General features: G+C 35.4%; 1 protein-coding gene across 1 annotated transcript; it reads left to right on the forward strand.

Annotated features, from left to right (window-relative positions):
• The first annotated feature begins 1,642 nt into the window (after positions 1-1,642).
• Positions 1,643-27,285, forward strand: LOC107074519 (uncharacterized). Its single transcript, XM_015336029.2, has 2 exons — positions 1,643-2,522; positions 24,069-27,285. The coding sequence occupies exon 2, from the start codon at positions 24,076-24,078 to the stop codon at positions 25,360-25,362; it is 1,287 nt and encodes a 428-aa protein (XP_015191515.1). The 5' UTR covers positions 1,643-2,522; positions 24,069-24,075; the 3' UTR covers positions 25,363-27,285.

Here is a 27,285-nt window from a genome sequence, read left to right on the forward strand (position 1 = left end):
ACAAGGTAAGAAAAGGCGTCGGAGCATCGACTGCGTCCTTGTCACTGAGAGTGGGTGTAAGTGAATGAAAGTGGAGAGAAGATGGAGGATAGGAAGAAGAAGAAGAAGAAGAAGGTGTGCTGCAGCCAACTTCGTTGGCTGTCTCTGATATCTGTTACCAAAGATCTCTCTCACAAATATATCTGTCTCTTTCTGTCATATTTAGCAAACTCCGTCGTCTTTAACGGAACGAGCACAGGTAGAAAGAGAAAGAGAGAGAGAGAGAGAGCCGTCAAAAGGTAACGCGACTACGCCTCGCAACCACCCTCAAACCACCCTGAAACCACCCTTCGCTACTGGCAAAGTATTAAACCAGCAGGAGCAGCACCCTCTAGGAAGGAAGAAACGAATCGGGGGTGGAAAACGCCCTCCGATTGGCGTGGTCGTCGCTAAGCAGGGAGGACATCGTGCAGCCCCATTGGCTCTTCACGAATCCATACTCCCTATTCATTCGCGATCCCATTCGTCGACCTCTCGATTCGAAATCATCTCCTCTTACACCTCATCCTCCTCTTCCTCATCCTCTTCCTACTCTTCGTCCTCTTATTTTTTTTTTTATTCCTCTTTATCCTTCCCCCACTCTGTTCATCCCTCTGTCTCTTTCTGTTGATCGGGTACGCAATTCGCCCCTTAGAGCCGCCTTTTCAAAGGCTTTCACCTTTCACCCCGACGATTTCCAAGTAAATATCTTCCTAATAAGCGTACACGCGTTCGCGCGAGTATGTACACACATACGCGTTAACTCCTTTCCCTATCTCTCAAATAACAAGATTTAACGAGCAATACTTCCTCTAATGGTTTTCCTATTTCTCTTTTATTCTTACACGATTTTTTGATGCATATTTTATATAAATAATATGCATATAAATACGTATGAAAGTTTTTCCAAACAATTTGTCTGTGTATATATGTATACGTGCCCGTATATCTGTACAGTGTGTTTGTTTGTTGTTTGTATGTGTAAATAGAACTGTGATTGGAACAGTTGTAATTTAAGGGGTAAAACATGGTTAACAGCGTCATGTCTAATCGATAATTCGAGAAGAACCGAAAACAGATAAGATCGGTTACGTTGAAAATAAAGAGAGGAACCTAACTTCTTTCGAGTTTTTGTGTCACAGTTCAGAAGGATGATGAAAATTCTTAAGATAAAAAGGAAAAAAATAAGTAAGAAAAAAAAAGGCAAAGAAAAAATAAAAAAAAAATCCAAAAGAAAAGGTTAAGACTTTGGTCGGTTGCCTGCACTTTTGACGTCGGCGCGTTCGGTGTCACCTCTCGTTGAGTTCGTTCCCAGAAAGACAGACATACAAACAGACAGACATACAGACAGAAAGAGAAAGAGAGAGAAGAAGAACAAGCGATGATGGCAAGGAGGCAAAGCAGATAGAGATAGATGGAATGAGAGTAAGAGGGTGTCACACAGGGCAGACGGATGTCGAGCAACCACGGGTAGGCGTGCTGTCCTGGTCTACTGTTGTTGGTTGCTCCGCCCGTTGCACCGCCCCATTTTATGTTCCTTCAGATCCTCGGCCTCCCTTTACCATCACCACCACCATCACCACCACCATCGGCTGCAGCAACAGCACCAACGACACCAGCGGCGGTCGCAGCCAGCCTGGGGAAAAGCTCGTTTGAGTTCTCGGCAGCGGGCACTGAACACACACACGTAATAGTCGTCGTCTCTTCTAACCGACGATTCACCGGTTTGGTTTATACGTACGATTCATTCCTATCACCACGGATATTACATCCAAGTTCGGATTTAACATTTCTTTTTTTTTACAACGAAAGACTGATTTAACCTATTTTTTCTTTTTCTTTTTTGTTTACTTCTTTCATGTTCTTTCGTATACCGGTGAGATAAAAAAGAAGATTTGAAATTTTTCGAATGAGAAACTCTGTTGTTTGTGAATGTCTGATAATTAATTATTATTAATTTTTTTGTTATTTATCTTCTGATATCAAGAAGAGATTTATGTTTTTCTTGTATGTTTTATTTTTTGGAGAAAACTAAATCGTTAGAGTGAAGTTGTGAGAGAGACAGAAGAACGTTTGATTTGTTTTCGATAAGTGAAAGATCGGAGATGAAAGATCGAAATGGTTTTGAAAATAATATCGTGCGAGATCGAACGTTGAAACCCTCGTGCTGATCCTGGAATGAATTTTGAGGATGTCGTGAATCTATACGTGCAATTATTTATTAACTATACAAAATATATAAGCCTATAAAACTGTAATTTTGTTTTTGTTTTGTTATAAACTTACAACGTTCGAAGAGAAGATATTTGATTGCTTCGATCGCTTCTATTCCTCGGAATCGTCTAAACTTGAAAACTTCGTTGGAATCGAGGAACCCCTTTGACAAGACGATTTTTGGATTGATGAAAGTGTCCGACGTTAGGGGAGAGAGGAATGGTGTTGTGATCACGACGGCGTTGTGCAATCAAAATTCGTCGGATCTTTGCCGGTTCTTCTTTAATTTTGTAAGTACCTACGATAGGTATCTTATATTTCTTAAATAAGTCTACGATTGTTACATCTATTTGTCACATTATTTTTCTATCTAGGTAAACATTAAAAAAGAGGTCAAATATTCGTCCTGTTTTTTGTATTTTATCAAGAAAATAAAGTTTGTTAGTACCAGGAATTAAATTCTACTAATATTTGCTGCAAAAAAAATCGTTCAGATAATTATTTTTTAATTAGAATATTAAAAGATAATTAATCTAATAAAGTTGAGTATCAATAAAATATTGGAAACTTTTTGTTAAATAATCAAAATACACAGTGGATAAAATTATGAATTAAATGTAACAAAAATATTAATAATTTGTTCACGATCATATTAAGGGTAAATATTATTAGGTTTCATATTTCAAGTGAATATAATAATAAGAATTTGTATACTATGTTGAGAAATGAGTTTTTGTAATTTTGTTCCACTGTACAATACTGTAAAAAAAAAAAAAAAAAAAAAAAGAGAACTTTTCTCTGAATAATCTCCGATAAGCTAAATAAGAAGGTTAGCCATTACGAATCTTCAGACACAAAGCTAACTAAAGAAGAATTAAGTGAGAATTATGGGATCACCCAGCTTAGCAAAATTAGCCAGATTTCTTAATTGGATATAACAGGGATTATATAATGGAATCTCTCCTTGTCCTTAAACTCGAGAAAAAGGGATTAAATCACCCGACGCGTTTGATAAAGTCGAATGGCCCAAAGAGTTCTTAGAATCCTTTACCAATAAGATGAATGAATACTTTTAAATTAATCGACTAGGAACTATTCCTTAATATCTTTTTCCTTTCTCTTTCTTTCTTTAGATTTTTTTCTTAATTAATCGTGATTATAATCATTTTTAATAATTATTATTAATAATTAATTATAAATTATCAAATGTATACTCGTATTTGCACGTGTAATCTACTTATATAATTATTATAATGTTACAGTGTGTAAGTTTGTTATTTTTTAATATTATTATAATATTATATACATATATAATATTTCCTAAATTCTTTTAAAAAGGTGTACCGAAATCAGCTGCTAGAAATAAACCCTTCTATCTATCTTGTCTATATCTCTTCTGCTCTAATATTCTACTCTCTCCTTTCAAACCACTCATCCGTTAAGTCAACCTCTCAAGTATAACCGTAGATATATAAACGTACAATATATAAACAAAGCTTACACATATATAATATAATAAATTTATTATACTCGTATTTTTTTGAATACGGAAGCAAGTCATATAATTATTGAAATATTGTGCAAAATACTATAAAATTATTATATTTTTATAAAATAATCTAAATTAGTTATACAATTATTATTATTATTATCTACATTATTTATATTATTTAATCAATTTTAAATAAATTTCGCAAAATTTCTAATACTTCCACACACACAATTAACTGTTGAGTTCTTAACAAATGCATGTGAAAGATGCATCCATGAACTTCATCCTGATAGTCTAATATAAACACTTTGAAAAGAATATATAAATACGTTTGTCAATGTTTACAAAAGAATCCAAATATCAAAAAATAAGAAAGAAAGAAAAAAAGGGAAAGGGAAAACGTTTAAAAGAAAAAGACTTAGATCCTTGTCTTGTAACCCCTAAAAGAAACGTACGACATATGTAATATAGGTATAGTTGGTACAGTGCTCAGAGGATTGTTAATGGAACGGCAGTTCTGTAGTGCCACTGGAAATTAGCGAACAATTAGTTCGGTTTGGCTATGTTTTATAAACACGATGCCCATCGAACGACCTATTATTTTCAAGGAGAGATTCATCGAACGAACATACACGGCTAACAACAACTTTTCAGCTATGTTCACACAACACCGATACATTTTCCATATATACATACACGTTTACATAGAACAAAACTACGTAAGTGTATGACACACACACACAAGCGTATATTATACATATACATATATGTATAAATACATAACACAAATGCATATTGAAAAGAATGGCCTTCAAGTACTATGGAAAGTATCGGAGTAGTATTCGTCATAGTCGTTGCAGTTGTCCTTGTCAAGCAGTAAACTAAACTCAGGGTAGTAGGCCTTTCGAGTGTCGCCTGCTTGAAATAAAAAAAAAAAGAAAGAAAAAATAATAATAAAAAGGAAAAAGGGTGAGGTGAGGGAACGGTTAAAACTTATAGGGAGGTGGGGAGGAGGGTTCTCTTGTGTAGTGTTTCGTTGCGTTTGAAAGAAGGAGGAAGAGATGGTGGTGAATAAGAGAGGGAGGAGAAGGAAGGGTTGTTCGTTGGTAGGAGGGAAAGGCATTCGTTGTAAGATGGTTTGGGTGTTGCAGCCTCTTGAAAGCTCGTACAAACACTTGGAAACAGGGCGTTCGCCTTCTTCTACGACGATTAATATCCCAATAAGGTCTTCTTATTATTATTTTTGTGTTTGAATGTATAATTAAAAAAAATATAAGAAGCTAATCATTAAATTGATATCATTGTAATTTTATAACGTAAATAAAATATTTGTCTGTTCGTCAATATTGGAAAATAAAAAATAAATATTACGAAAGAGATTATCTGTGTATAAGTATCATCTGTATAATCTAAAATAAGAACGTGCGAATAACGATATAAACGATAAAATAAAATAAAATAAAACTAAAAATATGGCAATGGCAGACGTTAGCGACGGGTAACGAGGAGGCGTCAAATTTGCCAAGGAACGTTACGAGGGCACCTGACGAATCTACGACGGCTGAAAAAAATAAAAATAAACACACACAAAAAAAATGAAAGAAATAAAATTTCGTACAATTTTTCAACGAGTCACGCGATTACCATGCTCCCTATCGCCAGATCGTGGATCTTTTATTCGAATGTCTGTCAACATTTAAAAGAAGAAGAAGAAGAAGGATCAAGAAGGACGAGTAAAAGAAAGAAAGAATGAAAGGTGAAAGAAGAAGGACATTAATTGCCGACGGCCAGCTACCACTCACACCGTTCGAGATATGGCCGAATAAATATTTTTAAAAACGAGATATCGGTTTATTGGCTGGAGCAGCCGGTTACACGGAAAAAAGGCTGTTTTATCCTTCCTTTAAAGGTCTAACTTAAACCCAAATTTTATTGACACGTCATCGAACGTATGTACTTCATTTTGATAGTATAAGTTTATACGTCACATAACTATATCCAATACTAAACTCGTTATTATTGAAAGCAGGATTATTTAACGGTGATGATACTTATCACCTATATTTTATTCCAATCTTTACAAACTTTCATGTATGAATATATTTATATATATGTATATGTTTGAGCAAAGAAGAAGAAAAAAGATAACAAGACACATTTTTTTTTATAACACTCCTTGAATTCGTCTCGTGGCGAATTCGAATTAAAATGTCTCGTTTATGTATGAAATAATCATTTTCTTTATTTTCTTTTAAGAATTATATTTTATGATATATATTTTTTTTATACGGTTAAATACTTTAATACTTTCAGTTGGAATCATTTTTGATAATGTAGTAAAGTTTTATATCAAACATGAACCATCCGTTTTAGTATCCAAATTTGTTCATAAGACGAATAAGAATAATACTGAAATCATAGTTAGGTTATACTTATTATACAATATCTCGTTGTAGTATGAAATAATATTTTTGATAGGGTCAGATATTTAACCAGTATACTTGAAATAATTTTGAAGAATTGTAGTTACCATTTTATATCAAATGTGAACAACCACCCTCCACCCTCATTTCGTTTTAGAGTATACAAATTTGTTTATAAGATAAATAATTGTCAAATTTGTTGAAATACGTTATGTAAATGCATCGTTTAGTATGATTTATATAAAGTATATGTATGTCATCATGTCTTTATGAAAAGAAAAGATTTTTCGAAGCGAACAGTACCACCACAACCACCACTACCACCACCACCACCACAATCACCACCCTCATTTTCTTCGTTCTCATCGTTTTCTTGTCTCCTTCTCTCTCTCTCGTTTTTTTTCTTTTTTTCTATCTCTATCTGTTTGAATGTCGGAGAGACCTAGGTATTATTACGCTACTTGATTTCGCATCGAGCCAGCTGTCTCCGATTATTCGCCATTGAAGTTTCGGGGATTTTCGTTCAAAGGGAAGCCCGCGATCCTCCGCTAATATTTGAGGAGGCCATGCACTATCCTCTGCGATCGAACGTTGCATCCTGATTGTCGATATATGTTGGTTCATGACCCCGGGCCTATTTCTTTTTCTAGTTTTTTTTTTTTTATCGTAGTTGGTTCAACCGTAAAATAAAATGGTAAAGGAAGTTCAAACAAGTTTCATTTTCAGTATAATAGTTTCATGATATATGAAATATATCAAATGCAATGGTGTATGACGTAGAAATTTGAAAAACATCAATTCCAAATTTATATTTAAATTAAATCTCATATATAAGAAATATATATATAATAATATATATATTTTATATTTTATTCTACCAAATAAGAAACACACAAAGGAAATCGTACAATCAGATAAGCAATAAATCTGTAAACAATATTTAAATAAATAAAAAATTTTCAAGATGGGCAAACGATAAAAAAAGTAAAACTTAAAATCAGATAGAAAGTAGTATCGGCTGATTTCTCGGTACGGGGGTTTATATTCTAGTGACTTTTAGTTTACCCTTTCTGCCTGTTCTTTCTTCCTTGAGCTTCCCCCAATAAACCTTAGTCGGCAAGGATCAGCGATGGTTAGTCAGATAGCACTTGCAGTGTTACGACGTTTGCACCGGCCCAACTTACCGAACGAGTAAGCGGCGGGGGTGGGTGTCGTTTGAAATGAGAAAGCGCGTGTATGCGAGCGTGTAGAAGCTCGTCGAAGCGAGGAGATGGGGTCGAAGGTGGTTGGTATCTTGTTGGAGGGTGAGAAATACGAGCCGGCTTGTGAAGCTTCTCTTTCTCTCTTCTCTCTCTCTCTCTCTCTCTTCGTTTGCGTGTACGATCGAATTGAGAATGTAAGAGAAGAGAGGGTGTAAAGGGGGTTGCTTCGTCTGTTAGCACCCCCTTTTCGCTATGCTCTTTAAAAAATTAGCTTTCCTACTCTGCTGACGATTAGCATCGAATAATTCTTTTATGCTACCACATCAACGATCTCTTTCGTGCTGATATACCTACTCTCATCATTTTCAATTCAAATACTACCGTTATCAATCATTTATATTTATATTTATATTTATGAATTATTGTATAATCATTGTTTTAATTTTTTTTTTTAATACTAAAAATTATATATTTTATATATTTTATACTTAATATATTATATATATTTTATACTAAAATAATAAAAAATTAATTGTAATTTTTTAATATTAAAATAAAATTTAGCTCGATCGATAAGTTGATTTAAAGATCTTCAAAATTATTTAATTTCAATTAATTTATTTAACGAATTTAAAAATCGTATTTTTGTATTATTTCTTGTTTTTTCTTTTTAATTAGCAAAATAGTTTCTTTCAAATGAAATATTTGGAAAATTCGTGAACGATCGAGAGAAAAGGGGGCTCGTTTAAGGTCCTTGAAAATACTCCGAATTATAACCTCGGTATAACATAGTAACTCTCGTAAAAGATAATTTTCAGAGCAATATCGAAAACATCGTTTTAAGTGGAGTTAATCCGATTTCGCGGCCGTATGTTCGCGTTATTATTACAAAATAGTTCACATGAACTCAGGTCGGCATAGGGTCAACGTCGGTTTTATCAAACCCTCGCTGATGCACACGTAACACGCCCATCCTATATAAAATTAATTATCCTCCATTTGACCGGTCAATAAAGACTCGATTCGATCATTCTCTCTCTCTCTCTCTCTCTCTCTCTTTCTCTCTCTCTCTCTCTCTCTCTCTCTCACTATTTCTACGAACGAGTTAATCCGGATTGGTTCATAAATTGTTTGTAATATTGGTTTATAAATTATTTTCTTTTTTCATTTGTATTTTTCCAAGATTGTTCATTGAATCATTTTAATCGTAATGTATGAATTTATTAATTAATTATTTATTTTATCATTTAAGATATATTGTAAAATTTTTATAAAAATAAGCCTTGACTCGTTACTTGAATGAAATATGATGATTGGTCTTGAGTTAAGCATGGGACACAGTTAATTCACGAATTCACTTTTATTGATAAAATATACGAGTTTCGGGCAGGTGAACGTCGAGTTGTTCTTGTTGAAAATAAAACTTATTGCTTATTCGTATAATTTATTTGTTCGTTTATGATTGTACGATATTTATTTACCTGTCGAGTGTGCTCGTGTTCATATAAATTGTTTCCATTATAGAAAATGAAAATTATAATGAAACCTACACAAAAAGGACAAATGAACAAATATGTATTTGTATATGGATATGAATTTTGTACGTATAGGTGCCAACAAGAAATCGGATTTGGGGTGTTGTAGGAGTGTTCAGTCACGCTATGGAAATTATGACGTATTACACGATGGCCATTTCAATGTTGCATGTGGCTGAAGCATGCCGTGACTAATAAGCACGGAGGAAAACCAGCTTAACATACATTAAAGCCCTTTTATCTACTATGATGTTTGCTACTTACTATGATTCTTTTAATCCTAAATATATTCTTCCGAAATATTTTTAATTTTACTAATAAAATAATATATAATAATATTACAATAATATTTTTATTACTTTTACGATATAATAATCTTTAAATTAATTGCAATATAAATTATTTTACACAAATAAAATAATATATAATAATATTATAATAATATTTTTATTACTTTTACGATATAATAATCTTTAAATTAATTGCAATATAAATTATTTTACACAAATAAAATAATATATAATAATATTACAATAATATTTGTATTATTTCGCAATATAATAATCTTTAAACTAATTGACAATAAATCATCTTACTTTCATCAATTTTATAAATAAATATAATTCAGTATTATAGCTGTAATTATTGGTATTATTATTGTATACACCTAAGTATCAATTTTAAACAAAATAAAATGATATTTAGAACTAAAGAAAAATGCGGAAGAATGAAAAAAAAAAAATAAGGAAAATATGTTAAGGTATATAAGATAATTACAGCGTGAAATTCTTTTCACGGTCGGAAAGTCCTCGGGGCCGATTCGAAGATCGTGTTATCTCGTTCGCCACGAGACTGCTAATTATTCGATGCTTATTCGTGTTATCTCGATTATTTTAATTAACCTACCACCACTTCGTTGTATATCCAGGTATGAAACAAAACTCTCTATGCTATAAGACCACCTACACACATATACATATGCTATTCATATAATTATATATGCATACATAGATATATACTTAAGTATATAATATACATAGTAGTATGTAATATGAAGGAGAAAATGAAAAAAAAGTAAAAAAGAAAAAAAAATAATGTGGGAAGGTCTCGATGATTTGCTATTTTAATCTTTTATCATGCATTATGTGTAAGTTGACTATTATCAAAAAAAAAAAAAAAATGGGATTTACTCTTTTCTTTTTTATTCACCGGTGACATATCTCTCGCGTGTCTGTCGTCGTCTCGTTGCAACGTCCAAATGCTAGAAGAATGGAATTTATTAGTATTTTAATCTCATTGCAATGTTATGTATTATGTTGAATGTCATGAAGCCGAGACCAGATACACGATCATTAATTATACTAGTACTATCGATCTACCTGCATGCAGTCTATGTATACAAACGTGCACCTACATATGTCCCTATGTATTCACATAAATGTATGTGCAAAGTGTATTAACGTATACGTATGTAGATATGTGTGTGTATGTGTACGTTCGTGTTCATTGACACGCAAATTTTCGCTTTATAAATGCGTGCATTCATATTTGAATATATTTTATATTGATTAATAAATAATTCTTGAATTGTTAATAATTTTAATTGTATATTTTATTCAAATTGTTTAATAATATTATAATATATACAACAAGTAATAATGCTAAAGTACATACAAAGTACTTTAATTGGTAGATATGTTTTATTTTTTAAAATAATACTAATACTATTTTTATTTTTTGTTATTATTTTTTTTTTTTACTAAATTGCACTATTAATTAAAAACTACTAAAACTACAATTTATATCTGTTAAAATTTCAACAATATTAATTGGTCAATTATAAACCACGTGTTATATCTTTGTAATACACCAACAACAAAAACAAATAGCATGAAATCTCGCATATTTAAAAAAAAAAAAACATCTTATCGCTAATTTAGATACAATCTTACTTATAATTGTTTCATATATATATATATATATTTTTTTATATAAACTAGAAAAAGAGAGAGGGATCCTGTTCGATGAAAGGATAATCGATCTCTTGTCTAGTTTATCTTGAAATTTGATTACTTTTTTATTGTTGTTATCGATTAAAAGAGATCTTTCTCTTAAGAACCCATGGTAATCGTACAATAGGGAAAAATATGTTTCTAACCGATGCTTACCACAAGTTATAAATGTAACAGAAAATGAGAGAAAGAAAGAGAAAGGGAAATAAGGAGAGGTGCACGGTAGAGAACGGAAGTTCATGCTTATTCACTGTGAGCAGCACCCGAAAGGGCGACTCTGGGTATAATTTACGTATAAATTAAGCGGAATGAATCAACGGCGAGAGCGATTAATCGCAATGACCTCTTGCCGCGATAATAACGACGCTCGCTCTTGTTTACGAGGGCTAAACGAATATATTAGCTTTTTCATTAGCACGCCACGTGGACGTTTTCAACGTTAACTCTCTCTTTTTCTCACTCTTTCTCGATTAGATATCAACAATTAGCAAACTTGATGGTGGTTCTTCCAGGTACCAAAATATATGAGAACCTTATAATTATAGCAACAACAACAACAACAACGAAGAACCACCCTTTTTAATAATCCTCTTCCCAACCATTTACAAACAAAACAAACAAATGTGCACATAATTATGTGAGTGGTCTAACTATGGTAAGTCAAAATCAGTGGTTTCCAAACTTTTTTGTTCTACCTCTCCCTTTCCAGACAAAATGTTACTTGAACAATAATTTTCTCCAACTATATTATACCTAACGAAAAAATGATAAAGAATAACGTTTTGTTTTTCGAAATATAAAGAAGATTAGTTAGTTGAAAGTTCGCACGACTGGATAAACGAACACACTTATAAATACAAGATGGCAATGGCGAACGCATCAGGGGCAGGAAGTGATTCTATTCATGAAAATGCGATTCCCATAGTAGTTCGCCGTGCACGAATGAGTACTATGTACGGAAGGGGAAGAAAAGCGTACGTGTACTGAGGGTGGCGGGGGTGGGTTAAGGGCTGGATTACACGAAGTAAACAGCCCGTGAAATTACCTTTTAAATATTAGATTATGATTAAATGTGTATCTACCTCGAAGGCATTAAACGTTCGGTACCAACCACCCCCAACCCTCATCCTCCTGCTTCCCCCCTCTATCTTTATCCATAAAGCCAATGGGGGAGGTGAGCGGGTGGTTTATACGATGGAGGAAAAAAAGTGATAGACAGAAAGAAGCTCGAAAAAAAGCACCCTTCGTCGAAGCTCCAGGACGATATCAATCAGCTCTCGCCATCAGATAAGATTGGTTGCTCAAGAACCAGAGTGCTTATTCAAAACTCGGATAAAGCTTCCGTAGCTTTTTCTTCCTACCTTATTTGCATTAGCGCGTATCTCCTTGAAACGACGATGAGCGGAAAATGACAGGCATTAACCGAGAGTCCTCGATATTATCCTGGAAAGGTTCCCCAGGCTAGACGTCATCGTTAATAATTTATTCTTTGCTATTAAACGTACCACGAACATTCTTCGAATCAATTTCTAAATTTGTAATGGCAATTTTGCTTTGAGCAAATTATTATTATTATTATTATTATTATTATTATTATTATTATTATTATTATGTTCAACTGACCATGATCCATTGAATAACCGGTTCTTAATAATTTGAATTAACATTTTGCATTCGGTGTTACTGTTGGTGGATATTTATTAACATAGTAAATAAAGCAGTACAAAGTTGGCCATTACCTGCATCCAATTGTAATAATTATAAAACAATTACAATACAAAACAATACAAATATAAATTGTGGATAAATTGTAATATAAAAATAAAATAAAACGAAAATAAAATAAAGCCGAGTTTGGCCGGGTTTTGTTAGCGTCTAATTAGTATCGTTAACTCGCACCGGCATCATAAACGCCCGTTGTGGCACCTTCGGGCAATAAATTTGCCAGCTACTACTCCCCCGTTAGATTTTAAAAGGCCGTACGTAAAGGTGAACCATGATCGCGCGAGCACACGCGCATTCACGAGACAGGCAGGCAGGTGGTTATATCCGGCCGGTGCTTTCAACTCCGTATGCATATATATGCATACATATGCATAAAAAAGAATGTTGCCCAGTGGTAATACGCTACAAAGTAACACCCCCGCTACTCCCCCGAATCACCCAACTCTGGCCTAACCCTGACCGATCCGCTATACACCACCTTACACTTTATCTTACCTTTTGTTCTTATAAGAACTCTCGTAAAGCAGCAAAACTTTACAGCGTGAAGCTCAAGCATATGCATTGCTCACTTAGGAAGATTGATATAAGCCGATATAGTTGCAACAAACTCGGTGGCCGTACTCATCGTAAAAAAAAAGAAAGAAAAAAAGGTCTATGCGTGTGTGTATTATAAGTAGTGTAGTATGTGTTGTGTAAAACTAAAGAGGGTATATACGTGACTTGAACGCAACGTGCGTGAACGTCCGCAATTAGGCGACAAGACAGAACGACTCGAGGGGTAATTCCTGTGCGAGCATGGAATCAGCCAGGAGGGAAATTTCGGTTTTTACGAGGTACCTTACCGAAGGCGCGAAGCGGAAAACGAGTGCTCGGAAAAATATTTATTATCCTATCCAACCCCTCTTGTCGTATTCTGAATATAGATAAATGTAACAAACAAAAAACAAAAAATACAAAAAAAAAATTAACATAGAAAAAAAGGAAATAGTTTTCGAGATTATGCTAATATCGATTTGCGTGATACAATTTTAATTATGTTGAATTGAAATGAATTTCAATTGAGAATCATTCAGTTAATGATTCAATTAACAAAATATTTTCGAAATATTCAATTCGATCGTCGTATAATTGTTGTTGTTGATAGAACAGAATATCATCGCGTGTTCCAAGCAATAATTTGAAGATTTCACCGGTACCATATTGGCCAACAAGTAGTTTTCACGCGAACCATTCCCCTTTCCTTCTTCTTCTTCGTTCCTGTTTCTATTGGTACGCGAGAAAGCGACTCCTTCGTACCGTTTAAGGGCCGCGAGAAGGTCGAATTCTCCGGGGAGAGTTTGTCAAGTAAAAGCCACCCCTTGTAACGTTGGACCGAGGGGTTCTACCACAATACAAGCAATAACACGTACCATCGCCCGGCCTTCTACGACGCCCAAACCAACCCCTCTGCTATTTCTTCTTCATCGATGTCGTAGTTGTCGTAGTTGTTGATGTTGGTAGTCGTCGTCATCGTCGATTTCTCACAGTGCCACACGCACTCTCTTACCTTAATCGAGTAAGGATGATTTGGTCTTAAATAAACTTCTCACCTCTCAACCAGCATCGAGTCACCGACCACTACTACCCTTCTTCTTCTTCTTCTTCTTCTTCTACTTTTTCGACCCCTCGTCACGTTTATCACATAAATTGTCGAGTGGTCACTTTGATTACACGATCGAACTCCCTCTCTCACTCTCTCTCGTTTTCGTTCTCGCGGTAGTCACTTCTCTTCAGACTCTCCCATTCTAAAGTTCAGCGAATTCAATTTGAACCACAAAGGATACGCCCCGTACCTACTTACAAAGTCCTACTCTTACTTATAGCAAAACGTTCCAATTCGCAAACTTATCGAATTACATGGATCACGAATATTATTTTTATTTACTATTTACTAACTATTTTTATTTTCAAAAGTATATGAAAAAATTGTGACATACTTTTAACGAGAGGTTCGAATTCGCAAAGTTGAGTTGAGTTTTACAGACATCGTATTATTTAGTCTTGTTCTTCTTATTCAGTGGGTTCGTTTGTTGACCTTTTGAAAAAACGTAACCATCCCTAGTTGAGAGACACGTATACATACACTCTTACTTACACGTTTTACTCGTAGACGGTTTAAAAGAAGAGAGAAAGAGAAAGAAGGAAAGAACGAACAAAAGACCGATTGCGAAAGGCGAGCTTTGACGGTGGGAGGAATAGACGGTATTATTCATCGTCGAGCGGAAACGCTTGGAAGGTACACCGACTTCCGGCCACGTGTCTACGCACGAAGATGGACCAATCGGGTACTTCGTTCCAAGAGAAGATTCGCCGAGCGCTTTGGCACGCGCCCTACCGATCGAATTATTCAAATGGAATTCAACGTCCTCGTGAACGTACGCCTTTGCCAGCTGTTCCTTTTACTTTTTAAAACTAACTCGACGATTCCCAATTTTTCCAATGATTATTTTCAACAATTACAATAGAAACAAATAAGACGATTAATCCAACGTTTTAATATTATTGTTTCATATTTGTAAAAAGAATCCTTTTTGTTTTTTAAAAAATACAAATAATAAAATAAGAAATCGTATTAGAAATATATTGAATTATTATTCGAACTCGAATACAATTGTTTAAATTTATCGAAAAATATTATATAACATACGATCACGTAAGTCGAATAAAATAAAAGGTCAAGGATTTTACACTTCCATGAATCTCCATGAGAAATCATTCCTTTTTTTTCGGTTCGAGGGTTGAGTCTTAGCACGCTTAAAAGGTGAACGTTGTTAAAGAGGAAAGAAAAAAAGGGGGTGTGGAACTGCAGGGGCAAGTTGCGACATTTAATGCGTAATATCCTATTTAATCTTCGATGAAAAGCGCCGTATGACGGTCTGCCTTTGGAATAAAGACATGGTTCCTGATAGAAAGAGAGAAAAGTATTAAGAAAGGAAAAAATAATATACAAGGAGAAGGAGAAGAAGAAAGTTTCATCACGGGGGTAACCAGAGGAGATGGTTAAGGGCATTCAGACGTCTCAACCACTCGCGAGATTTCTCTTTCTCTGTCTTTCCCTTTCCCTAGCAAGATCGGCAGAAAGCCTCGAGGGATTGGGGGTGGCAGATGGCAGTCGTCGGACCAGTTCTTCTTTTCCAACGCGTTGCCCCAACGGATACCCACTTATTTTCGAAAAAGGGACAGAAAGATTAAGTGACGTCCAAGACATTACCTATATATACGTATATAACACCGGGGAACGAGCAAACTTTTAAGTGTCAACCGGGACGGTGATCAATGTCTCCTTTAATTTAAGGAGTACGCTTTTATATACTTAACTTTCCCTTTTTTATTTTCCTATCGTTATTGTTTAATCCTTTCGGGTTACCATCAGGACAAGTTTCGCGATATTTGATTTTTCATTTTGATTTTATTTTGTTAAAACATTCGATGAAAGTTACCTTGGAAATAGTTTCAATCTTCTAAAGGTGTTCGTGATCGATTCGAAGTACTTACCCTTTCAAAGGGGTTGCTCGTTCTCCTCCTCGTTCTTCAACCATCCCACCTCAACCCTCTAACCCTCTTATTCTATCTCCATCTCTCTTGAAATGGCACGGCTCGTTCCCCGAGGAATATGTTGTTGGCGGATTTGACGTGCTTATCAATAGATCGCGGATGTAATAGACTGCACGCACCCTAAATCGAGCACATAACTGATATCTGATAAGGAACCAATAGCTGTGATGTGATTTTGCATGCGACTATCTCGTTTATTCTTTTACATTAATACCACCTCTACGAGTCGTCCTCCTTTTCTTTGTAATCGTTTCGTGACACGAAGAGACTAAACTTTATCGCTTGACCTCAACTGTCCTATGATAAAACGAGTTTTAAAATAACACCTTACGAACGTTAAACTATTTCAAAGTGACACCTTACTATATCATATATATTTGAAATTTGTTATTTATTGTATTTTTGAAAATAATATCTTAACACCCAAACCAAAACGCTTTAAATAGGTCTGGCAGTTAATGGGGTTTTCAGCTTTTTTATATTAATTTTATCTATTTATACCAATATACTATATTTAATATTAAAATACTATTATCTAGGTGATAACACGAGTAGATTAGAATTTTATGAATGAATTCTAACATTTGTAGAAACAAAATGGCATTTAATATAAGTGATGAATAAAAATAGAAAATATATATAACTTCTTGTCAGCTGGTCCGTTAAAACTTGAGGCTTTTTATTTTATTTTTTTTTTATTCGATCCGATCGTTTACCAGCGCGATCCGATATCCTTGAATCCGATCGTCTAGGCATGGCAGGGCACGCGCCACTCGAGTCGGTTGGTTGGTCCCCACACCCCCTTACCCCAAATTCATTCATCTTACGATGATTTCTGAGGACACGGATAAGTATAGCTAAGGTAAACGTAGAAGAGGAGAGGCAAATGGCACGCGAGACTTCCGCTTGCTCGCGCCACCCTTCTCAAGGTAAGACCATGCTTGGGCATTGTCCCTACACCCAAGCCGGTATCGAATTTTCAACCTATTCTTCTTTATTTCTTTCTTACCTTCCTTCATTCTTTATTTCTTTCTTTATCGTTAGTCTCGAGATCAAGGAGTGAATGAAAAACTAGAGGCGGAAGCGTGTTGACGCCCGCCACACACTTACACACACACACATACACCGGTCAAATTCAAACGCGCGAGGGTGTTCTCCACCTCTTTCTTTCTTTCTTTCTTTCTTTCTTTCGTTTTTTTTTTATATATATACACCCGAAGGAAAAGAAAAAAAAAACCGGGGAGTAACCTACCCCATTTGTTATGCTCATTGTCTATATCACCATTGGTGGGGGTGTGGGGAGAGACGATCAAGAAAGTAGATTCCTACCAAACTCCACAGTCTGCATGCCGATTTACAACCGGACGTTGCGAATCTATGCTTTAACTATTCTCTCAACCTTTTTTATTTTTTTTTTTTTTCATACTCGGTTCATATACAAGAAGGAAGAAAAGATTGCGAGAAATATGAATGAAGATTAGAAAAACGAATTCTAATTTTTTTTTCCTCATTGTCGAATTTAAATTGAAATAAGAATTTTGATAAGACAAAATATAAATGTCGTTTAATTGATATCACGTTGTTTGATCGGACAAATGAATTTTTTAAATTAATATTTTTGATTATTATTGATAAAAAAAAAAAGAAGATATTCCCATAAGCATTGGTTTGGTTATTCGAAAAGTTTGAAACGTATCAGGGTTGGTTCAATTGAATGGTCCATGAAGTGACAATGCCCAGCAACGATTGTTTTCCTGACTTTTATCCCACTCATTATTTCACCAGCCTATTATATAAATACATACATATATACGCACATATATGTGTACATATAAACGACGATCATATAAACGTCGTCATCGTCATAGTCGTCGTTGGCGATCGTTATTATGTTTAGCGAAGGGCAAACGATCTCGAGTTACCCGCGGCCCTTTGTGCCCAAACGCGAACTATGTACGTCGAAAATGCGAAATGAACGCTCGCAGACGGCAAGCAGAGACACCCGCTGTTTCTGGACACACGTATGGTAAAAGGCACACGCGTCCTGCCTACCTTTCCACGAGGTTAGGGTATGTCGTTGAAAAAAAAAAAACAAAAAAGAATAGAAAAATCGAAAACCCGTCGGCAACCCCCGTTGTTCTTTGGTGAGGAGGAAAAAGGGAGGTATGAACAACTTCTGTCCTTAAGTTAGGCAGATTGAACATTTTTTTTTCTATAAACATTTAATTATAATCTTATATCATTTTTATGTAAAAAAATAAAATAATATAAACAAAATAAGAATAAAATAAATATAATCAAATGTTGAATTATATTTCTTATATAAATATATTTTTATATATTACATTTATATTTAATATTGTGCAATCATATTCTAATCAAATTTGTCATATTATAAATAATTAATCTACAAAAATTCCCTTAGAAATTTAGAAATATTATTAAAAATAAGATATGTGTTGAATTAAATAATCAACTTATTCGGAATAGTTTTAAAACGATAAAACACTAAAGTTTTAGAATAAATTGGAATTAGTTTAAAAGATACTGAGCACAGGACTTAGCTCGTATGACATGGTTTATTTTATCGGTAACGACGTGCCAGTAAAACTCAAGGGTGGTGGTTCGCGTTAAAAAGTAGAAAAGAAAAGAAAAGAAAATAAAAGAAAAGAAAAAGTAAAGGAAAGGAAAACTGTGATAACGAGAGAACTCAAGGTGGCACGGTACCGGGGTTAAAACTGGCAAGAGAAGAGGAATGGAGGAAGAACCCCCTGCGGACTGCGCAGCTGTGAACCTCCCGTTAATTCTGCTGGGTAATACGTGAATTCGAGATATATCGAACTCAGCAGGACTCGTTGCCATTTTGCAAAGCCGTGCTCGTTGTTGTTAGCCGAGCTTCTCTGACTACCATTTCTCAGACTCTTCAATTTTACCCTTCATTGCACCTTCAATTAAATATCATACAATATTTCCCCTTCACTTTCGACTTTATTTAAAACGTCATTTAAAAAAGAAAATCAAACCCATTCAAATGACTGCTTTGCAATTTGTTGTTTATGTATAAATACAATATTTTATTTATTATTCTAAACAAGCTATAAATAAAACTTAACAAAGAAAATATCAAATATTTAATCTCCGAATAAAAATTGTAAAAAAAACATTGCGATAGTTGAAACAAATCAATGAATTACTCTATTTTATTTATTTCGATCATTAATTCCAACTAAAGAATGATCAGGAATCACGCATCAATGTCAAAGTATTTAAGTATTATTCGTTGATCGAAGGAAATGCGTCAACTGGAGGGGGTTAATGCGACATGGTCGAGTTATGGGACCGAGGAAAAGCAAGTGGGGCTGTGTATTGTGTCTGCCGTCATCCTCAGTCGAGGCTTTCCTTACCCCAAATGCTAATTATATGTCAAGCATTCACACGACGTATCACGAAAGGCCGATTGTCGGTGATGGAACAATGCCGGGGGCAAGGCTAATAGGGCTGATCAAGAAACGAGGACAATGTCGGACATCCTAAACGTCTATCTTTTTGCTATTACCTCTGATCGACGTGTTAAATATTTTTATCTTGACAAATCGATCGTAAATCATAAGGAAAATGTTAACAAAAACGTTTCTCAATTTTAATGAAAATCTCAACAATTTTTTTTTTCTTTTTTTCACCGTCAATGTTTAACACATTTACGTCACAAATTAAAATACGCGGCAAAATTAAAATATACAAATTGAAATATCGAAGATACATAAATTTTGGGGTATATTAATAATTGATTATCATTAATAAACAAATACAATAATATTTTTCTTATTTTGCAAATGCAAATAAATAATGTAATGTAATTGTAAATGCAATAAATGCAATTGTCGATAAAGATGCTTTTAAAGTTCCATGCTTAATTTATACAAATACAAATAGAGTAAATTTGTCGAACTTTAAAACCCCCCACCCATAAAAAATCAGGAAAAAAATTCAACAACGTAGGAAGTTAGTATTCACCAGTGTGGCTTATTTTCCTTATCACCACTTAAGGGAGAAAAGCGATAGGCGTCCAAACGCATGCCGAGATACACACGTAAGAGGTAACCATGATTGATGCGCCCTGTACACGCAAATCCTTTAACAAACCATCCCTCTTGGTTCTCTTCATTCGAAATATTCTACAAGGAGATAGAAATTACTGTTTCTTTTTTATCATATACTTTTCGAATAATTATTTATCATTTAATACAAACTCGTCATTTCTAAAAACAAATATTCTTCGTTTACAATCGTTTCAATTGTTCAAATGAACCATTTGAGGTAACTAATATTGATAAACGATCAAAGAGTTTCTTTTTCTATTTCAATCGTTCGATACTTTCAATTATTCTCGAATCCGATCAGAAATAAATGGACTAAGAGAATGAAGTGTCTGTCGTTTGGATGAGGATAGGGTACGGGGAGGAGAGGTAATTAGCGAGTTGGCAACGTGACGAGTAAATTTGCAAAGCCATTTCAAGTTCCTTCGAGGTTCTTCGATTTTCTTTAACGTTTCTACCTAATCCTACGAATAATCCTTTAATAGTTTATCGAAGCTGATTGAATTTGTAACAATCTTGGTAAACTTTGTACATTTTATGCCAATCATAAAAGATACGTTCAAATAGATGATATTATCGACATTGTCTATTTTATTTATTTAGAAAATCTTTACTATTAACAAATATCTACAGTTGTATTCTCAAAATAATTCAATTTACTAAATTACTAGGATTGCACTCTCACGAGTTTCTTAATGAATGCAACAACAAATTACAATATTTCTTACCCCTAGCTATTAGGGTATACCTTAGATAGGGGTAGGTACTGGAAAAAAATATTAATTTTATTTTATGAAACCTTAAATATATACCTCAATATCTTAAACACACATTACATGATACATGTATTTCATCAAAATAATTAATTCACCTGCAAATGGTAATAAATTTATCGCACCATTAAAAAATCATTACAATCATTTCCAACCCCAATTATAATAAAGGTCCAATTTTAAATTGCAATGAATCGAAATAAGAAAAAAAGAAAAGAACAATATTAACAATCGTTTCGAATAGCAAATGGATAAAGTCGGTCGCGTGGGTCGCACGATCGAATCGGTTCGAATTAAGAAAACAAAATGGTCCCTGCTCGAGCAGCCATGGTCGGCCATGCTTTCGCTGAGATTGAAATAAATTGGTAGAATTGCTGGGTGGCTGCGTACCGCGAGAACGGGGAGCGATACTGATTACGTCGGCCGTTCGTTAAGCACTGTAACAATGCCAACCCCCACCATGTCTCCTTTAGTTACCACCACCTTCCGCCCCCTCCCTCTCCCGCCTTTCCTCATCCCACCCTGAAGGTTCGCACGACCGATAACTGCGTTAGCCAATCGTCTATCGTTCTACCCCACCATTACCAACCTTCTGCGGCTTTACCCTGTGTGCTTTTTGCTCTTCTCTCTTTCTTTCTTTCTTTCTTTCTTTCTTTCTCACATACAAAAGTATATATATATATATATATACACATAGAAACGAAGAAGAGGACGACGACCACAGACGGAAACAGAATAACTATACCTATAGAAAGAGCATAGCTTTCGGTCCCAGACTACCAAGCTCAAAGTTTCCACTGAAATTGTATTTAAAACCTAATGCAAATGCTAATGTATAGATATGTTTATTAGTTTCAATAATTGAGGGTACGTTTTTAGTCTAAAGAATGGTATAACAGCGTTAGACAAAAAGGTAGGAATTTTTCATTGCAATAGGAACACGATTGTGTAGAAATTGTGACAAAAGTTGACGTTGAAAGAAAAGATGCACAGGAAGTTTAGGTAATTGTTGAAAAATGTCGAATATAACAAAAGTTCTGAAGGGGAAGAATGAAAGAAAGAGAGAAAAAAAAGACATGTGTCAAAGTTTTATCCGTTGCAAAAAAAAAAGAATAAAAACAGGAAAGAGGGGTATGGGGTAAGGAATAATCGTGAGCTTTGTTGGTGGTAAATTTTGGACAGTGGTGGTTCATCGTTCCATGGCGGCCAATGATGTATTCCCTCTCTTTCTCTCTCTCTCTTTTTGGCTATAGGTCATAGGGGCGTTTCGGGGGTGCGAGGTAGCCGTTTTCCCTCCTCAAATCTCTCTCTCTCTCTCGTCTCTCTCACAGCGGGCTCGCTTTTCCACTTATCGACCCCCACGGTTATTAGGGCTGCCTTTGCCTCCAGGGACAATCGAAGGTAGGTACCCGGCAAATGGGCGGGGCTTGACGAAGGGTCATACCCGTCGCATTCCACCCTGACACCAGTTTCCTGCTTTCTCCAAAGTCGCACCACTCTCACGAAGATGGCGAGAATTCGAACCTTTACAGATTAGTTTCGGATTTGTTACTTTGGTATATTAGAACATCGTCTAATCTTTCATCGAAGTCCGCAATTATGATCAAAAATTGGTTACCATTTCGTTTTTGTCCTAACAATTAATTTTTATTGAAAAATATGCATTTATCAAAATATACTCTTCAAAATAGCATCTTCATTATCTAACAAGCTTTATTTCGTACCTATCTCTGTATGAAAGTTCGATGATAAAAAAGGGGGAAGTGAATTCATCCTAGTCGGATGAATAAGTCTCCGGTATTTCCAGCATGCTCTCTTACACGCTCGACTACCCTCTATCATAAATTTCGTATTGAAGATTAAACAGTAGTCACAGAGTCGCAAAAGCAGCACCGACTATATCATGGGAAGGTAGATGAGAAGAAGAACCCGAACCAATTCAAGCCGTCATTCCAAGTCTAAACGTAACTCGTCATCCGAGGGAGCAAACATTTCTACTTTTCGATGTGCAAACCTTGCTCTTGGAAAGCTTGCTCTTCAACTGTGCTGACCATTTCGCGTCTCATTCAGACGTTGCCATTCATACCCCTTCTCCCATCATCCTTTATCCTTTCTAACGATTCACATACTTAATGGCTCGGTTAGCCTTGCATTTATACAGCTTCATATACGGAATTCTTAGAATAAATAGTTTGAACTGTCAATTTTCTTTGGGATATGAAAATACGGAAGAGCATGATGAATAAAAATCGAAAAAATCAGAAAGATAGACAAAAGGAATTTATAGGAACGTTTAAGTAATGTCTTCTATCATGAGACGCGTAAATACTAAAGGCAACGTAGAGTGCGAAACAACGTAGTACTACCGCGAGGATTCCTTTGTGACGCAAAGCTGCTCGACGTTTGCCAGCCCCCATCGTTCAATGCGGAGCGTTCTTTTTTTTATGTCAACACGAGGGCCAATTGAGTGGATATAATAGCGGTACCACATGTTTCACTCGGATTCGCCGACATGTGGGCTATGCTGGTAATACGTCTGTATATGTAGATATATTATATTTGTGCTAGTAAGCATGCGCACGCGCGCATGTGCTTTCACAAACGGGTCCGTGCTGGCTGGCTGGCTGGCTGGCTGGCTGGCTGGCTGGATGACTGGATGGCTGGTTGGCTGCATAGGGTAAATCGCACGAATAATAAACGACGATCCTCGAAGTCATCTAATTGATCGTCGTGATTTCGCTATTCCCATCTCTCTTTCTCTCCCTCTCTCTCTCTCTCTCTCTCTCTCTCTCTCTCTCTCTCTCTCTCTTCTATTTACTCGACCATCAATGGCTGGCACACTTCAGTACGTCCTCGCTCGAGAAACACTAGTTGAATTAGCTGACGAAACGTGGCTTCCTATTGTAATTTCGGATATTCCTATGATCGATTAGAGACTTTTTAAAGGTTCGATTTAACGAATCGTTATTTATTAACGTTTCAGGCGTATCATGCAACCATTCTCAACGGGCAACACGATGGCGACGGAGACCCCGACCAGTCTACCACCGGAGAAGGTGAGCTCGCCACCATCCTCTCGGAACTTGACCTTCTCCATAGCGAAGATCATGGAACCGGACAAACGTTTGACCGAACAAGCGAACGCAGCTCAAACGGTTCAAGCAGCGGTGGTCCCACCACCCCCGTCGACGACTACCGCAACACCTACAACCACTCCGGCTGGCATCCTTCATCAGGCATCCCACTTCCCAGCTCTAAGCCAACGTTACTCTGCTCATTTGGAATCTGCGTTCAAAAAATACGTGCCAACATTGAGGCATCAAAATCTTTATCCCCTCCTCTACTATACTCCGAGTCCATTGTTAAGGGCCTTTCCAGGTTCGCCAGAGACTACGCCGAGCGTAGCCCAAACTTCGCCACCACCGAGTTCGGTTCAAGACACTTACGTTTCCTCGAGGTTTAGTCTGATGACGGAAAATCAACGCGGTAAAAAAGGTTCCGTTCAAGACACTTCCATTTCATCGAGGCTAAGTCTAATGACGATCTCACCGGAAAGTCAACGCGGAAAGAAAAGTCCTACTCCTCGTAACGAGATCAATGGTACGAACAAACAAAAAACCTTCACCTGTCCTGAGTGCGGTAAAGTTTTCAACGCTCATTACAATCTTACACGGCACATGCCGGTACACACGGGAGCACGGCCATTCGTATGCAAGATATGCGGAAAAGGATTTCGTCAGGCCAGTACTTTGTGCAGGCATAAGATCATTCACACCGCTGAAAAACCACACAAATGTGGTACCTGTGGTAAAGCGTTTAACAGAAGTTCAACATTGAATACTCACTTACGCATACACACGAATTACAAACCGTACAGATGCGAAGTCTGCGGCAAGGGATTTCATCAGAAAGGAAATTACAAGAATCACAGGTTGACGCATAACGACGAGAAAGCTTACAAGTGTACCGTCTGCAACAAAGCATTCCATCAGATTTACAATCTTACTTTTCACATGCATACGCACAACGATAAGAAACCATTCTCATGTAAAATATGTGGAAAAGGATTTTGTAGGAATTTTGATTTAAAGAAACACATGAGAAAATTACACGATACCGGATTACCCGTATTAGCTGGACTCGATACTTCCAGTCAAAGCCATAACCAACAACCGGGTTACTCGTCGATGCATCAACCACCCGATGGACGTTCCTTCGTTAGCCCGTTCCTTCTGCCGCCACCAAATTCATCTAGTTATCTCACTAAAATGTTGTGACATAGTGAGAACATTCCTTATCCAAGGAAAGCTCAATGCCAATTGATGTTGGCTCCTCCCTGTTACGCCGGAGACATCGCTCATTTGGCTCAACCATCTAAGTGAGAAGAAAATGCACCACGTCTACCTGAGACTGACCTGAAGTAACAGCAACAACAACAAAAAAGTAATACACTTCTTTGACGATTAATCCTAATCGTTCAATCTAAAAGAAAAAAAAAGAACAGATAAGATATATCCCCGACAAACGATCTTGTAGAAAAAAAGAAAAAAAAAATTCATCTCAGATTTAGGAATAAAATGTCATCCGACAAATCCCGATTATGGGACGAATGCTGCTGCTGCTGCTGCTGTCCTGCCCTCGAAATTTTTATCAAAGGCGAATTATGTTTCCCCAATGTGTAGACTCTTTTGAACCTAATCGAGTAGTTCAGGAGTCCACTGGGAACTATTACACCTGTTTCGGCTAAAAGACATCTTTGTCATTCACGCGAGAACAAATTCTAAACGTTCTTAATCGTTACTGACGGATTTATACATCGAGCATTAACCCTCGAACATTTCTATTCAGTGAATAATGTATTGTTCACCTAAACGTTAACATACGATTATGATGATGATGATGATGATGATGATGATGATGATGACAATAATCATCATTGTGACAACTAACTTGGTTTCCTGAAGATTAGTGAAACACTGCTGTGTGTTTGATCTTGCGTACATAAAAATAATCTTACATGACAAACTTTATAAATGAAAAAAAAAAGGAAACTGATAAATATATCAAACAAATCAATGGATTATCGATTAAGATCGGTACGCTTCTTATCGATGATTACTCGTACGTGTAAATATTTGTAAATATTTGTATGTGCAAAGCAAATACATGGATATGATTTGCGTTAGAATTCTACGTGGATGTATATGCATGCGTGCGTGCGTGCGTCCGTGAATGAATGAATGAATGAACGAATGTGTATAAGAGTGAGAAAGTGAGAATATAAAAAAAAAGATATCAAATCAATTATGATTACGTAAATTTGTAATTAAATACTTATAATTAGTAACATCATCTGTGACACATGATTTTAAAAAATGATCGTTCGATTAATTGAAATCAAACATCGTATGGATCTCAAGGACAGGATTTACAAATATAAAAAATAAAACGTTTAAACGAGCATACGCGAGAAAAAAAATCCTAGTTATGATATAATATCATTTAGAAAGATATTAACAAAAAAGAAAAGAAAAAAAAAACCAGAAAACTGTATAAACTCGGTGTGATAGTAGTTTTTAAGTCGATTCGTAGATAGCTAATGAAATGTTGAATGATCCTTTAATTATATCGATCGTTGTAATCATTCATCGTAGAATTACGTCGCGATCGTTTAGGCCAATGTAATTACAAAATTACAAACTGGCTTTGCAATAGAATCAAGACGAAAAAAAAGAAAAAGAAAAAGACAGAAAGAAAAAGAGAAAGAAAAAAAGAGTATTATTATGATTACAACGAGATCGTGTACCTAATTCTCCCTATTTATGCATTTTTATTTACGTCTTCCGATATTACATACATATACACACACACACACACATACGTACATAAATAAATACATAAACACATACGTAATTATATAATAAAAAAGAAAAAAACATCATATTCAAAGTAAACGATGTGTAATAACTTCGTCTAATTCGTTTATATTCCTCTTACTATTTACTATTTTCCATTACATTTTGATTATTTAAATGATGATACTAATTTGTGTTAAACTTACAATTAGAAAGTGGTCAGATCAAAAAGTGAATGTATGTAACGGCGTTTATATAATTATGAATTAGATGAATATCGTAAGATATCGTCAAGTACGAGGATAAATTAATTAAATTTAAAAATGATAATGATGATGATGATGA

Source organism: Polistes dominula, unplaced genomic scaffold (assembly GCF_049000335.1).
Source record: "Polistes dominula isolate Pdom_NZ unplaced genomic scaffold, Pdom_raw_medaka contig_79, whole genome shotgun sequence".
Taxonomy (NCBI): Eukaryota; Metazoa; Arthropoda; class Insecta; order Hymenoptera; family Vespidae; genus Polistes; species Polistes dominula.